This window comes from Medicago truncatula, chromosome 4, assembly GCF_003473485.1.
Source record: "Medicago truncatula cultivar Jemalong A17 chromosome 4, MtrunA17r5.0-ANR, whole genome shotgun sequence".
Classification (NCBI taxonomy): Eukaryota; Viridiplantae; Streptophyta; class Magnoliopsida; order Fabales; family Fabaceae; genus Medicago; species Medicago truncatula.
Window position 1 is genome coordinate 33174324 of NC_053045.1, and position 13618 is coordinate 33187941.

General features: G+C 31.6%; 2 protein-coding genes across 3 annotated transcripts; both read right to left on the reverse strand.

Moving 5' to 3' along the window:
* Positions 1–521: 521 nt before the first annotated feature.
* On the reverse strand, positions 522–5956 carry LOC25492632 (beta-glucosidase 12). Of its 2 annotated transcripts, XM_013600802.3 has the most exons (13): positions 5581–5956; positions 5240–5309; positions 4132–4190; positions 3015–3090; positions 2829–2906; positions 2658–2745; positions 2284–2461; positions 2044–2159; positions 1703–1926; positions 1508–1539; positions 1296–1398; positions 956–1064; positions 522–834 (listed from the first exon to the last, which is right to left on the reverse strand). In XM_013600802.3, the coding sequence occupies exons 1-13, from the start codon at positions 5758–5760 to the stop codon at positions 663–665; spliced, it is 1485 nt and encodes a 494-aa protein (XP_013456256.1). In that variant the 5' UTR covers positions 5761–5956; the 3' UTR covers positions 522–662. The 2 variants fall into 2 exon arrangements, with proteins under 2 accessions (XP_013456256.1, XP_024637132.1); XM_024781364.2 differs by having other exon boundaries at positions 1703–2159.
* Positions 5957–7945: 1989 nt separating this feature from the next.
* Positions 7946–12477, reverse strand: LOC25492633 (cyanogenic beta-glucosidase). Its single transcript, XM_013600803.2, has 13 exons — positions 12316–12477; positions 12133–12202; positions 11067–11125; positions 10906–10981; positions 10744–10821; positions 10553–10640; positions 10190–10445; positions 9831–9946; positions 9113–9330; positions 8990–9021; positions 8761–8863; positions 8526–8634; positions 7946–8262 (listed from the first exon to the last, which is right to left on the reverse strand). Exons 1-13 carry the CDS (start codon positions 12475–12477, stop codon positions 8091–8093), a joined length of 1539 nt encoding a protein of 512 aa, XP_013456257.2. The 3' UTR covers positions 7946–8090.
* Positions 12478–13618: the final 1141 nt, after the last annotated feature.

A 13618-nucleotide genomic window follows, 5' to 3' on the forward strand; every position in this document is an offset into this window, starting at 1 on the left:
TAAACGGGAGGTTATAACAATCCCTATAAAAGCCCCATGAAAGCTCTATTAAAATTGTTGGAAAAGGACCCCTAGAACAGGTGTGATATGTCCTGTCTTTATTAAAATTGTTTTTGAACAAAAACCCCATTTAATTACTTAGTAATTTCGTTCTTGAATTGGTTGTTAACGAATTAAAGATCCTTGTGAGATGATCAATGTTAATTATCTTGTAATATATTTTCAAAATTACTTTGACCGCACACGACAACGATAACTCAACTTCCCTAACAAAAAAGAAATGTGGCTTAACATCCTAAGAAAAACATGAATCCATTAGGCTTAGATTGTGAATATCAAAAGTATTTAGTTTCCATGTGTCTTAATTTCACTCTTGTTTAGAAAGACTTACCATCAATTAGAAACAAGAAATGGTCTTCTTAGCCTTAACATCCTAATAAGAACATGAATCAGATAGACTTAAGATCCTATCTGACTTGTGAAATTTCAAAAGTCTAGAGTCAACCATTCATTGAGTCTCATTATGCATCTACATTCATAGTGAAATTTCAAATATTGAAAGAAAAAAAAGCACAAACACACTATTTTCAACTACTAATAATAATACAAATATTTGTATAGTTTATATATTCTCTAACCGTACCTTCAATCACCCATATGCTCTACTTCTTTTTAAGAAAATTCCTAAACCAATGGGCAGAAAGCTTTTGGTGTCTTTTAAGATTATCTTTGTAATCTACAAAGTTAATTCCAAAACGTCTTCTGTATCCGGCCAGCCATTCAAAGTTGTCTAAAAGTGACCATGCAAAATATCCTTGTACTTTCACACCATGCCTTAACCAAAAAAAAGCCAAAAATAATAATAGATTAGAGATAGAAAAAGGAAACTAAGTAAGGATAAAGTGTGAAAATAATGTGATTCAATATGAAATAAGAAGAGAGATGTTCTATTTACTTGATTGCAGATGAAATATAATAAAGATGTCGATAAAAGTAATCGATTCTGTAAGTATCCATGAGCGCCTCTTCAAGTGATAGCGTTGGATCATTTAACTCGTCCATACCTAAATTTAATTATTAAAATTTTAAAATTATAGTTTATTATACAATTGATTTGACTAAGAAGAAAAAGAAGAACTAAACAGTGTACTAATAATAAGAAAAGATTAGGAGTCCTCTCTATTAAGAATGAAGATTTAGTAGATTTAATATATAAAAAAAGATTGATTTACAATATATTGAATTTTATGTTAAATATATATTGAAAAATCAAATGAACTTAATTAAAGTAGTACCATTTTCGGTTATGTAAATCACAGGGTTGTTATACTTTGTCTTTGTGTACAACAGTAGTTCTTGAATCCCCCTTGGATAAACAAATAGCCAAGGTGAAGCAGCCTGTACATAAGTGTCGTATACAATTGTATAAATGTCAATACACGCGCCCGAGCACACACACATATTCATATCTCAGATATAGCAGTAACTGCAAGAGAGTCTTACTCACCCTTGGTCCAATTGGTATCCCGTTACGCTCAGCTGTCAAAACTCATAGCAGAAAATATTTTACGTCAACGAAATGAATTATCTTCTTTCCATGGAATAGAAAATCAAAGGAAGGCATGTGAGAAATTGATTTTTCTATCAATGGATTAAGGTTATTTCAGTTCTTCATAAGGAGTTGTGATCAAGGTGTTCTTACTTGTTAAATTGACATGAGTATCCTTGAAATATCCAGGTGTGCCTGTGTCATTATTTGATTGTGGTATATTAGCAGCATAATTGGAGGTGTAGTAATTGATTCCAATAAAATCAAATGAGCCAATAAGAATCTTAGATTGCTCTCTGGTGAACTTTGGTAAACGATTTCCCACATAAGACACCATGCTTGATGGATACTCTCCTGTTGTCAGTGGCTGCATAAACCTACAAACAAGTCTTGTATAATATAAACATGCATATAAATAAGATTTTAGATTATGGGCGCAAGTATGTCGTGATCGATGATTTTGCGAACAATTGGGAATAAATGCAACATTATACCATCCAAACATGAAATCAAGAGCACGTTCGGAAGCTTGATGATCTAACGTGTCATTTGAGAACGGCAAAAACCAGTGACAATTTAAGGTGATGCCTATTGAACCATTTTGAGAAGCCTGATGCCATTAATTCGAGTTAGTTAAAGTTTTTCGGAAAATCATAACAAATACAAGATTTTTATTACTAATAAATTTCAACATGCATGTAACAAAATAGGTTTATGGTTCTTCGGTGTTGCACCTGATGATTGGTTCTATAAAGTTTGACAGCAGCTGCATGAGCAAGGAGTTGGTTGTGTGAGACGATGTAAGGTTCTGAACCCAAACTGTAAGAGTGTGGCTCATTGAAGGTAATCCAATGCTTCACTCTATCTCCGAATTCCTTGAAGCATAGCTCTGCATAGTCTTGAAAATCATTTCTGCATATGTATAAAATTTAACAACAAAAACATCAGCAATGAAACCATATAAAATACATATTTCAATCGACGTCATAAAGCTCTATCATGGATCGTGCTCATATAAATTAACGCTGTTAAATAAAAATTCAATTTATATAAGTAGCCATCGATATATTATTATTGCTTGAATGAAAATTTGCACCATGCAACTTACATAATATTAGGGCTTAAGAAACCGCTGTACTCGTCTTGTAAAACTTGGGGAAGATCCCAATGGAAAAGGGTCACAAATGGTACCAGACCTGGATCAATAAGTCCATCAATTTATATTACTATGATTATATCATTTAGTAAAAAAATTATGAATTTCATGAATATGCATTACCATTATCAAGTAGTTCATTGATCAGGTTGTTGTAATATTTGATTCCTTCTTGGTTTATACCTTCACTTACTTTTCCTTCTGCATATTTGTTAAAACTGTTAATTAGTTCATGTAAATGAAAGATTCACCTAGACATGAAACTTTAGGTGAATAAAGGATGTGACTAAATTCAAGATTTGTTATTACTTGGCAATATTCTTGGCCAAGAGATGGAGAATCTGTATGCATCTGTATTCATATACTTCATGATTGCAACATCCTCCTATTAAGATGTAAAAATGGTTACAATATATATACTGGACAAAAAATTGCAAACTAAATATTAGAGCTTCATAAGGTAAAATCTATGATTGAATTCAATTCTTATAAATCAATTATACTTTATATATCTGACATGTTGCTTGATATACCGATAATTTGTATCATGTTAAATTGTACAAATATTATAATGGTTTCCATATATATGTGAACCAAAATAATAGCGCTTTTAGAAAAGTAATATCCAAATCCAATTTTTAACGTGTTTAGCTTAGCGCTAGGGTTGGGAATAGGTCAGACCGGCCTACAGGGGCCTACGGCTTGGCCTGTTTAGACATGGACTAGCCTAGCCTGTTTATGAAAAAGACTAGGCTTAGGCTTTTGAAATAGCCTATTTAAGTAAATAGGTCAGACTTAGGCTATCAAAAAAGCCTACGAAGCCTGATAGGCCGGCATATTTATGTATACTATTAAAACTTATTTTTTATTTATATTAAAATATAATTTATATTAAACATGAAATCAAGAAAAAAAACTCAAATAATGGACTTTTTTAAATAGGCTTTAAGGCCTTATAGTGAAATATGTTTTAGGGCCTTAATTATAGTGATAGACAAGTCTTACGGTGAAATAGGCTTTAAGGCCAATTTGGCCTATTTAGAAGTAGATAAAATAGAATAGACTATTTATTGTCTTTAATTTGAAGTAGGCCTTTAAATAGGCTTTCATGCCAAGTTAGACTTTTAAATAGGCCAGACCAGACAAAAAAAAAAGGCCTATGAAAGGCCTGTAAATAGGCTTGGAGAATTTCTCGTAGGCCAGACTCAAGCCTATCAAAGTCTGATCTGGCCTGACCTATTCCCACCCCTACGAGTTAGCACCCAAAGAAAAGCGCTATAACATGTTGGGTTGTGTTTTTAATAGCGTTTATCCATAAAAGCTATTAAAATTGCGCTATTAAAAACCAAAATTGTAGTAGTGAATAATTTCAATGATGTAAAATGTACAAGATCAAGAGAATGCTTTTATATCAAATTGGATATACCTTATAACGATGATACTGATCAACAGCTACATCTCCATTGCTTCCGTCCAATATTTTTTCTATATGAAATTACACAAATTATGCAATTACTACATTAAAATTAAAAATAAAAGTAAAAAGAATACTTTCATTAGCCACATTTGTTATCAAATTACATATACATTTTTTTGGTCCCACATTTATAGTCCTTTGTTTGAGTTTCTCATAGGTTTCTTAATTCGAGACAATCATATTTGAAACGTGTCTAATATTAAACATGGATACCTCACTCAATCGTAATTTGAACCTTAATTAAAAAGTAGGTTGTGTAGCGCCCGAAAGGTATTTATCGCATAATGTATGAAAATTTAAGAATGTCATTTCTCCAAATCCTATTCTTTCTCATGTGATATTTGTCTCAAATCGTTTTTAAACAGATTCTAAAATAGACAAGAGTTGCACGTAGGAGATGAGAAATACATGTAGATAAATGTTGAATAATTTTCATGTTACATTGAAATGTGTGCACTATTAGATATTGTAGACATGCATGATTAACGAGGCCATTGGTGGACCACATACAATTTGTGCTCACCTTAGACATTGGGATTAAAAGTTAACAAAATTGAACCAACTTGATTAATGGAGGTAAGTTATGAGACAATATCTTAACGAAAGTTAATTATAGTTCCGATATGAAACCGCATAAATAGTTAAGGGACTGAATATCTAATTTAGCCTAAAATATATCTTTACTTCTTAAAAAAAAAAAAAAAAAAAAAAAAAAAAAAAAAAAAACAACTAGCACAAGAAGTGCAAAGTGACTACAAAATATAGAGTACACCAACATAAGTATTATGACTACATAAACCTACAACACCACCAGATATAGCTACATACTATCAACTAAGTTTGAATTAACACCTCCCACTAACTTCCAGAACAAGACCAGTACATAAAATATCACTCATATAGTATAAAGAGGTTAAGGGTACTTAAACTCCTTTTTTTTTTATTTTTAAAGATGGGGTACTTAAACTCCTAACTCCATCACCTGCAACACTTTTATTTTTCATTCAAGTTATTTTATTTTTGAAGGGATAAGCAAGTAAGAAATAAAGAAATATACCTGGATGTTCATGAACATATTTATCCCATATACTTTGTCCTCTTCCACCTTCATTTGCAGCACCTTCATACTATATTATCAACACAGAAAATTATATCTTAATAATTAACCTCTAATTCTCAAGCTTTCATTAATACTATTACTCATACACTTCATCCCTAAATATTTGGTCTTTAAGTATTAAATTTTGTTAGAAAATTTTGATTGTTTAAGCTTATATTTGCTATGTACTATTACAAAATTTAAAAACATACATTAAATGATTTTGGTTTTTTAATATGTGAGTCAAGTTTTCAAATGTGAGTGAAGTTTTATAACATACAAAATTTTACAAAACGCACCTGGTAAGAGGATGAGGCAGTACCAAATATGAAACCTTTTGGAAAACTACTACGGTTTAGAGAAGTACGATCAACAAGTGGTGTAGGAGTAACAGATGCTGCCATTATTGGAACAAAGGAGCTAATGATAAAATTCAAGACACTGAAGTAGAGGAGATATTGATGGCCATTGAATGCCATGCCCTTGTGAAGTTCTGATTCTGCTCAAATATAGTTACAAGTATTGTGGAAGTTAATATATTTGGAACTTGATTATTTTTCAAGATAAAAGGGATATATAGGAAAAACTAGGACTTTCAAATGAGAAGAGACAAGACAAGACATGAGAGACAAATGAAAATTGGAGTATGCTTGTCTTGTGCCCACTCCTTTGGAGCATGCTATGTTTTTAAAAGAGTAAAAAAAAAAATTGTTCCCAAATAAAACTTATATGTTAACATATTAAAAGAAATTTGATATTTTGGGGTGCCGGTTAAAATCCGCAATTCCTTACTCCTCAACACTCACGTGTGTGAGTTTCGCCACTAGAATTTTTAGAGAAAAAATATTCATTTTCATACATAGGAAAATATAAGATTTGTAAATGAGAAAAGACAAGACATGATAGAGAATTTAAAATTGGAGTGTGTTCGTCTTTGTCTTACATTGTGTCCACTCCTTTGGAGTAAGTTATGTTTTTAAAAGAGGAAATATCTATATTTTTGTCCCGTAACTAGCTCAAATAACAAAATGTATATATTGTCATTTACCCATATACCCCATGCATAAATAGCTTTGAAGATTTTTCAAGTTTTTTTTTTATAAGGGAAATGTTAACTTTTTATAAAAGTTTGTGTAATCAGTACATTAGAAATTGAAAATTTTAACATTTTTAAAGAATACTTAATTTAGCATGCTTAAAGGAGAAATTATATTTTTGAAAGGAGAAATGATATTTAAAAAACTATTTTTGAACAATTTTTGGAACAACTCTCTCTCATGTTTATACTATGTCCTAATTCTCTCTCTGATCCCTCTCTCTCCCTCTCTCTGTATACATACATACATATACATATATATATATATATATATATATATATTGTTTTTGTCTGAAAAGAAGATGAAAGAATAAGGTTTTCCTAAAATGTTGTGCAAATATCATTAGTCATAGGAAAATTAGGACTTGTACATAGAGAAGAGACAAAACATGAGAGAAGTGAAAACTGGACTATGCTTGTGTCCACTCCTTTGGAGCATGTTATGTTTTCAAAAGCCTAAATATCCAATTTTGCACATAAAGAATGTAAGATGCATAAATTATATTAACAATATTTAAATAGATTTATAAAATTGAAAAGATGTTAATAAGATGTATATCTCTGCTACTAGTATATGCATAAATTATAATAATCATAACATTAAGATTGTAATGTTAGAAATACATTTTAAACTAAATGAATATTGTAAGGAGTGTAATTGATAACAAAATCCAGACATGGAGACAAACCTGAGTAACATTTTGTAATTCCATAGATATTTTAGAATACATATAATGTAGAGGATATGTTTGATAATGAGGAGGATCTTTCAGAGAGCAAATTGTAATCAATAATATAGTTTCCTCTCTATTCTCTGTTAGTGTCCTTAGTAAAACGAAAAACAAATTAGTTCCACATGAAAATGAGGATATATTTGCAGAATAACATGACTGCCATGTACCGTTTAAATCTAGAATTAAATAATTTATAAAGAAACGGATTTGAATAAAGCATTTAAAAAAAAAATTGATAATGTGTGTTGTTACGTTAATACTATATTAATATTAATAAAGGAAAGAGACAGTTTTGTTAGAAATATCTATTAAAAACTTGTGGCTCAAAATATATAACTTAACAAGTTGATGTTAAAACTTGTCAAAAAAGTTGATGTTAAAAGTGTTAATAAAAAGTGTATATACATTATGCAGTTATAGCTTTTTTGGCTACATTATGCAGTTATAGCTTGAAATAATGTGTTGGATATTTTGTAATATTTCAAGAGTGTTTTAACTAATTAATTAAAATTATTATGATTAAGTTCCCGTTAGCTATTTTAGTACGGACAATTATTATGTAGCGGTTGGAGTTCTAACTTGGATTCCTCACTTATTCATCCTAAAGGGTGAATTTCTAGCCATATAATTTTAATTGCAAATCTTTTTTTTTAAACTCAGTATCCAGCTTAAGGGGCGACTAATTGCAAATCTGGCTGCAGAATCAACTTAATTCAGGGCACACAAGTCGGTCTCAAGTATGTTTGGATAATTAGGTTCAAGAGACAAAACCTAATGTGTTTTATAGCTTACAATCATATGCATGTTAAACAGTGGAGGGTAAATAAGAAGTGCTTAACTAAATCTGAGTTTTTTTATTCACTATTCTTTTTATTTACAAGAGTTCTACATATGAGTGAATTTCATATCACTTTTTTCTGATCCAAAGTTCATCAAAACATAACACTTCTTCATTGAACCTTGCCAAATATATACATGTCTAAGACTTTTTGAGGAAATTTTTGAACCATTGCGCCGAGAGTTTTGGGTGTCTTTTCACACCATTTTTAAAATCCACAAAGACGAGTCCGAATCGCACTGTGTAGCCAGAGTCCCATTCCATGTTATCCAACAATGACCATGCAAAATATCCCTTTACATTCACACCATCCCTGCTATGCATAAAGGTCAATAAAAGCTAAAGAATTAAACCCAAAAAAAATAAAAACTAGTTACACTTATAGCAGTTTTCTACACATTCATTTTTTACACATAACATGAGAAAGAAATCACCTCCCATTTATCTTGTATAAGGTAAATGAAAAAAGGAAGGGTAGAAAACATGCATATGAATAAAACTACTATGAATCAATATGTATAAAATCGACAAATAAATAACTAGGCTTAGAGACTCATTCGATGAAGCATTACTTACTTGATTGCAGTTTGAAGATAATAAAGATGACGATAAAAGTAATCAATTCTGAGAGTATCTATAAGGGATTCTTCAAGCGACAGTGTTGGATCATTGAACTCATCATAACCTAACAATTGATTTTGTCAGATTTGCATTCACGTTATCAAATTGCCGTGTGCTTTATCAGAGATAAACAATATTTAAGCACACATATAATGTACCAACGTTTCAGCAAGTACAATAGAAGTGTTACCATTTTCAGTAATGTAAATTACAGGGTTATTGTACTGCCTCTTGATGTAAAGCAACAATTGTCGAAATCCTCGTGGATAAATGCACAACCAGCTGGAAGCAGCCTGCATATAATTATAAATAAAGTAATCTTCATACTTAACACATAATCTTTTCGAGCACAAAAGCTACAAATGAAAAGCATTTATATGTAAGTTAACTGCCAACGAAATCATGAAATGCATACATACCATTGGACCAAGAGCCTTGCCATTATATTGATCTGTCATTGAAAAATAATAAACCATGCTTACACAAAGTTCAGAATATAACTGAATTAACTAGCGAAAGCGTATAATTAACTTGATAATTACTTGTAACATTAACAAGATTATCAGTTTGTTGGGCTGGTTTAGCACCGCGTAACTGAGGTGCATTAGCAGCATAAAAGGATGAGTAATAGTTTAGGCCAAGAAAATCAAAGGACCCTCTAAGTTGCGCTGATTCTTCTTTGGAGAACTTTGGTAGCCGGTTTCCCACCATAGATCGCATGCTTTTTGGATACTCACCTTTTGTAAGTGGATCCATATACCTAACGCAAAATGCAGATGTAATCAAAGTAATGATATACTCTTCTATGATTTTGTAATATACTTTGCAGTTTGCGCAAATGGAAGATAGCTGCATTTAAATTCAGCTGGTCATAAATAACTCTTTCTTTTAAATTCCAAAATCAGATGAACTGAAATCATATGAAGTTTAGGTTCAACTTTCAACAGGTTCCAGAGAAGACATATAGATTATGTAAACAATGCAAATCACTCCACATAATTACCAGCGCATCAATTTTAGTGGTATATCCGTTTATAATGATAATATTGGGGAACACTTTACAGTCATTATTATATCACATAAATGCACATGTATATGAGGTAGTTTTATTTTTTGGTAGAATGTATATGATGTAGTTGGTCCAGAGTTTTCTTAGCAAGTGGAATGATACACCATTAATCATATCATGATCATATTTTAAAAAATTTATATAATCTCTCTGTTAGTGTTGAGCTACGAATAGTTAAGTTTAATTTTTACCATCCAAACATGAAATCGAGGGCTCGTTGGGCAGCATCACGATCTGATTTCTCGTTAGAGACCGGCACAAACCAATCAGAGTTTATGGTAATCCCTATTAAACCCTTTTGAGATGCCTGCATATTTTTTAGAAAATTGGATATTAGTTTGTTATAGCTCCAATAAGTTCACACTAAAAAAAGATGCATGATCACCACCAGAAAGCAATTGTGCATGGTTTTGTACTACTTGACCCGTCTATTAGAGATGTTCAAGTCTCACGTTCTTTGAATTTAAAGAAATAAAGATTCACTGCCGAATTCAAAACAAGTACGTTGCATTTTTAAACAATTCAATATACGGAGGACTGAAGACCTGACCTGATACTTGGTCTTGTACAATTTTACAGCTGCAGAATGAGCAAGAAGTTGGTAGTGCGAAGTCAGATATGGTTCTGTCCCAGAATCTCCTCCTGTGCAATTCAGTTTTAACCAATCTGAACATCGACCCGGTGCAAACCTTCCGACTGCGTATCCATTCTTACTCACACTCCTTGGTTCATTCAAAGTAGTCCAACGTTTCACCCTATCACCAAATTCCTTGAAGCAAAGATCAGCATAGTCCTTAAAATCATTTCTGCAACTCATGAATTTCAAATATTAATCAATTAATTAGATTTACTGCAAACCTTCCCTAAATAGTGATAAAGAAACAGTTCTAGATGGAAAATTGGTGTCACTCACACAATGCGAGGACTCAAAAAACCGCCATACTCATCCTCTAAGGCTTGGGGAACGTCCCAATGGAAAAGTGTCACATATGGTTGCACACCTGCATTATTCTCAATGATTACTTATGATTAACAACCACATGGATACTATTCTAATACAATAAATTTGAGAACTTAAATTAATAAATATTGGTGAATCTTTACCATTAGCCAATAGTTCATCGATGAGGTTGTTGTAGTAGTTTATTCCTCCATGGTTTACACCTCCACTAAGCTTTCCTTCTGCAAATAATTGATGAGAAATTTATAATGGTTACTACGAATCAGCAATATCCAAGGAAGTAATATTAACAAAATACGACTTACTTGGTAAGACTCTAGACCAAGAAATGGAGAATCTATAAGCATCCATATTCATATACTTCATGATTCCAACATCTTCCTAAAATCAGTAAACCACTCTATCATGACTCTAAATATATGTCACAGTTCTCTATACATTTGCAAAACTATAAATTGGACCATACCTTGTACCGACTATATGAGTCGTCAGCTACATCTCCAGTACTTCTATCTTTTATTTTTTCTGCAGGCCATTTCATTAATAAATATGAATAATCTGTACACATAATGCAACTAGGAAATTCAATTTATAGTTAATAAAGCAAGCAATAACTTAAACATTGAAGTTATTGCTTGCAAGTTGCACCAAATTGGATCTACAAGGCATTCAGAAGCTACTTATGATAAAAATGACTCTTGAACATGACTCTAATCTCTAGCACTAAACACATCATAAAGGAAAAGCTTGCAAGTTGCAATAAATTGAAAGGAACTTGCAGGATTTCACATGCGTCAAGACAGGATTACTAGGTATCTAGATCAAAGGGTGCTTCTAACACGGAACTTTTAGAAAATGGTTAAGGACTCGACTCTTGAAGTTAACTTAGTGCATGTTAGTTTCCGTGTTTATCATCTGATTCTCCATGCGTCCAAGTCAAAACTACCTCTTGTACCCTCCTATTCACCACGCGTCTGTGAGCTTTCCACCATGAAAACAAACATATGGTAAATATTCGGTTTCTTTCACAGTTAATTAGGGCCAAACACACATTTGACCCAACAATACAATATATAGCTTCAAGGGTAAAATGCGGCTATTTATTTATGTAGAAATGTAAAAACAACAGGCTATTAGTATACTCCCTCTGCAACAAAATATAAGCAAAAATGAGTAAAAGAAAAGTGGTGTATTTGGTACAAAATTTGAACCAAATACATCAACTTTCTTCCACTCATTTTTGCTTATGTTTTGTTACGAAGGGACTACCATTTTAATGCAGCTTTTCGTATACAAGGTTTAATGAACAGTTTTAGGACCAAGATTCTCTGCAATCATTGACTGCATGATTGTCGATCGAACGGCTCTGATCTCAAGTTTAGTAATTTTAATTTTTAAAGAAAATCAAAATTTGTTTGAAATCTAAACCTGATCGGACAGTCATGCAGACACCGACTGCGGATTACATGCGGTCTGTGACCGCATGAAATCCGGAAAGAAAAAAAAAACAGAAGTAACTAATAACAAACAACCTGGATATTTATGAGCGAAAGTATCCCAAATACTTGGTCCTTTTCCATCTTTTTTTGCTGCACCTTCATACTATAAAAAATTCAAATATCTTATAACTATGCTTCAACATTGCATATTATTACATATATAAAATCACGCTAATTGAAATCAGTGATAATAAAATTGAAATCAATAGTTCATACCTGAAATGCAGAGGAAGCAGTTCCAAAAATAAAATCTGGCGGGAAACTACTCCGATTGAGAAAAGGAACATCGTGAACAGGCAAAGGTTTAACAGCTGCATTGATACGAGTTATGGATAAAATGAATAGTAACAGAAGCACGTTGAAATCAAAAGCTGTCATTGTGAATTGATAATTCTGATTATTCAGAAAAGTGATTATGAGAGTAAAGTGATTATGGTTAGTATCGTTTCAATTTATAAGAGGAGGAGATTTTCTTGGCTAAAATTAAAGAATGTGTGAGTTTGTTTATTTTGGGAAAGCTATTTATTGCTAAATTTCTTCATTACCGTTTGTTTAGTTAAGCGTTAAGCCACTTTCACCGTACGGTTTCCCACTTCTAAGTAGTGATTGAAAAATATCCTTATCCTTTTTTCTTTTTTGAACAAAAAAAATAAAGAAAACCTTATCCTAATTAATATGAAAATTACTTTACTCCTTTATGAAATTTCTCATTCCCTTGCATCCCGATTGAATTGACACTTTTAAAATCGGCTGAACTGATTTAAAAAACGATTGAATTGATTTAAAAGCGGCAATTAACTGCCGTTGATATAAGGAGTTGAGAAATTTCATAAGTGAGAAGAGTGATTTTCAAATAATATTAGTAAATAGCAAAAAAAAAAAAACATCAAAAATTGTAAATTCTTGCTAACATCTCTCTCAAATTAGAGAAAAGGTAAAACTCATTTAAACTGTTAAACCTTTCAATTTGCTCCCTCCGTCAATTTTTCTTTGTTATTCAATATGAGATGGTCTTTGACCTATTACATGAGGCTGCCATGTTATTTGAAATGTTATGTCACATCATAAGCGTAATTGATTATTTGCTCCTAATAGCACTTATTCAAGGATAAATTTACTGGATAATAGTTTTATTCTTTATATTGGCAAATGCTAGTTTGTTAATAGTCAATATATTATTGTTAGAAGGGACGGTATCAAATCTTCTTCATCTTAAACTCTTTTAATATCTCAATCCTCTAACCAATGAGCTATACCTTTAAGGCAGACAATAGTTTAACAGGGTTACAGGTGAAAACAAATATTTCTTGAATTATTCATATTTAGTGATAAACAAAATAATAAAAAAAAAATAAAAAAAGCTTCGAAAGAGTATCAAAGACAGAGCATGTAGGTTCGTCAAACAATAACCGAAACATTTATAGATCATGAAACAAAGATGTTCTCTTCGTGACAATGGGAATTGGATCCACTTTCTTGACAGAGTCTGATATATGAATATTATGTTTATATTATAATG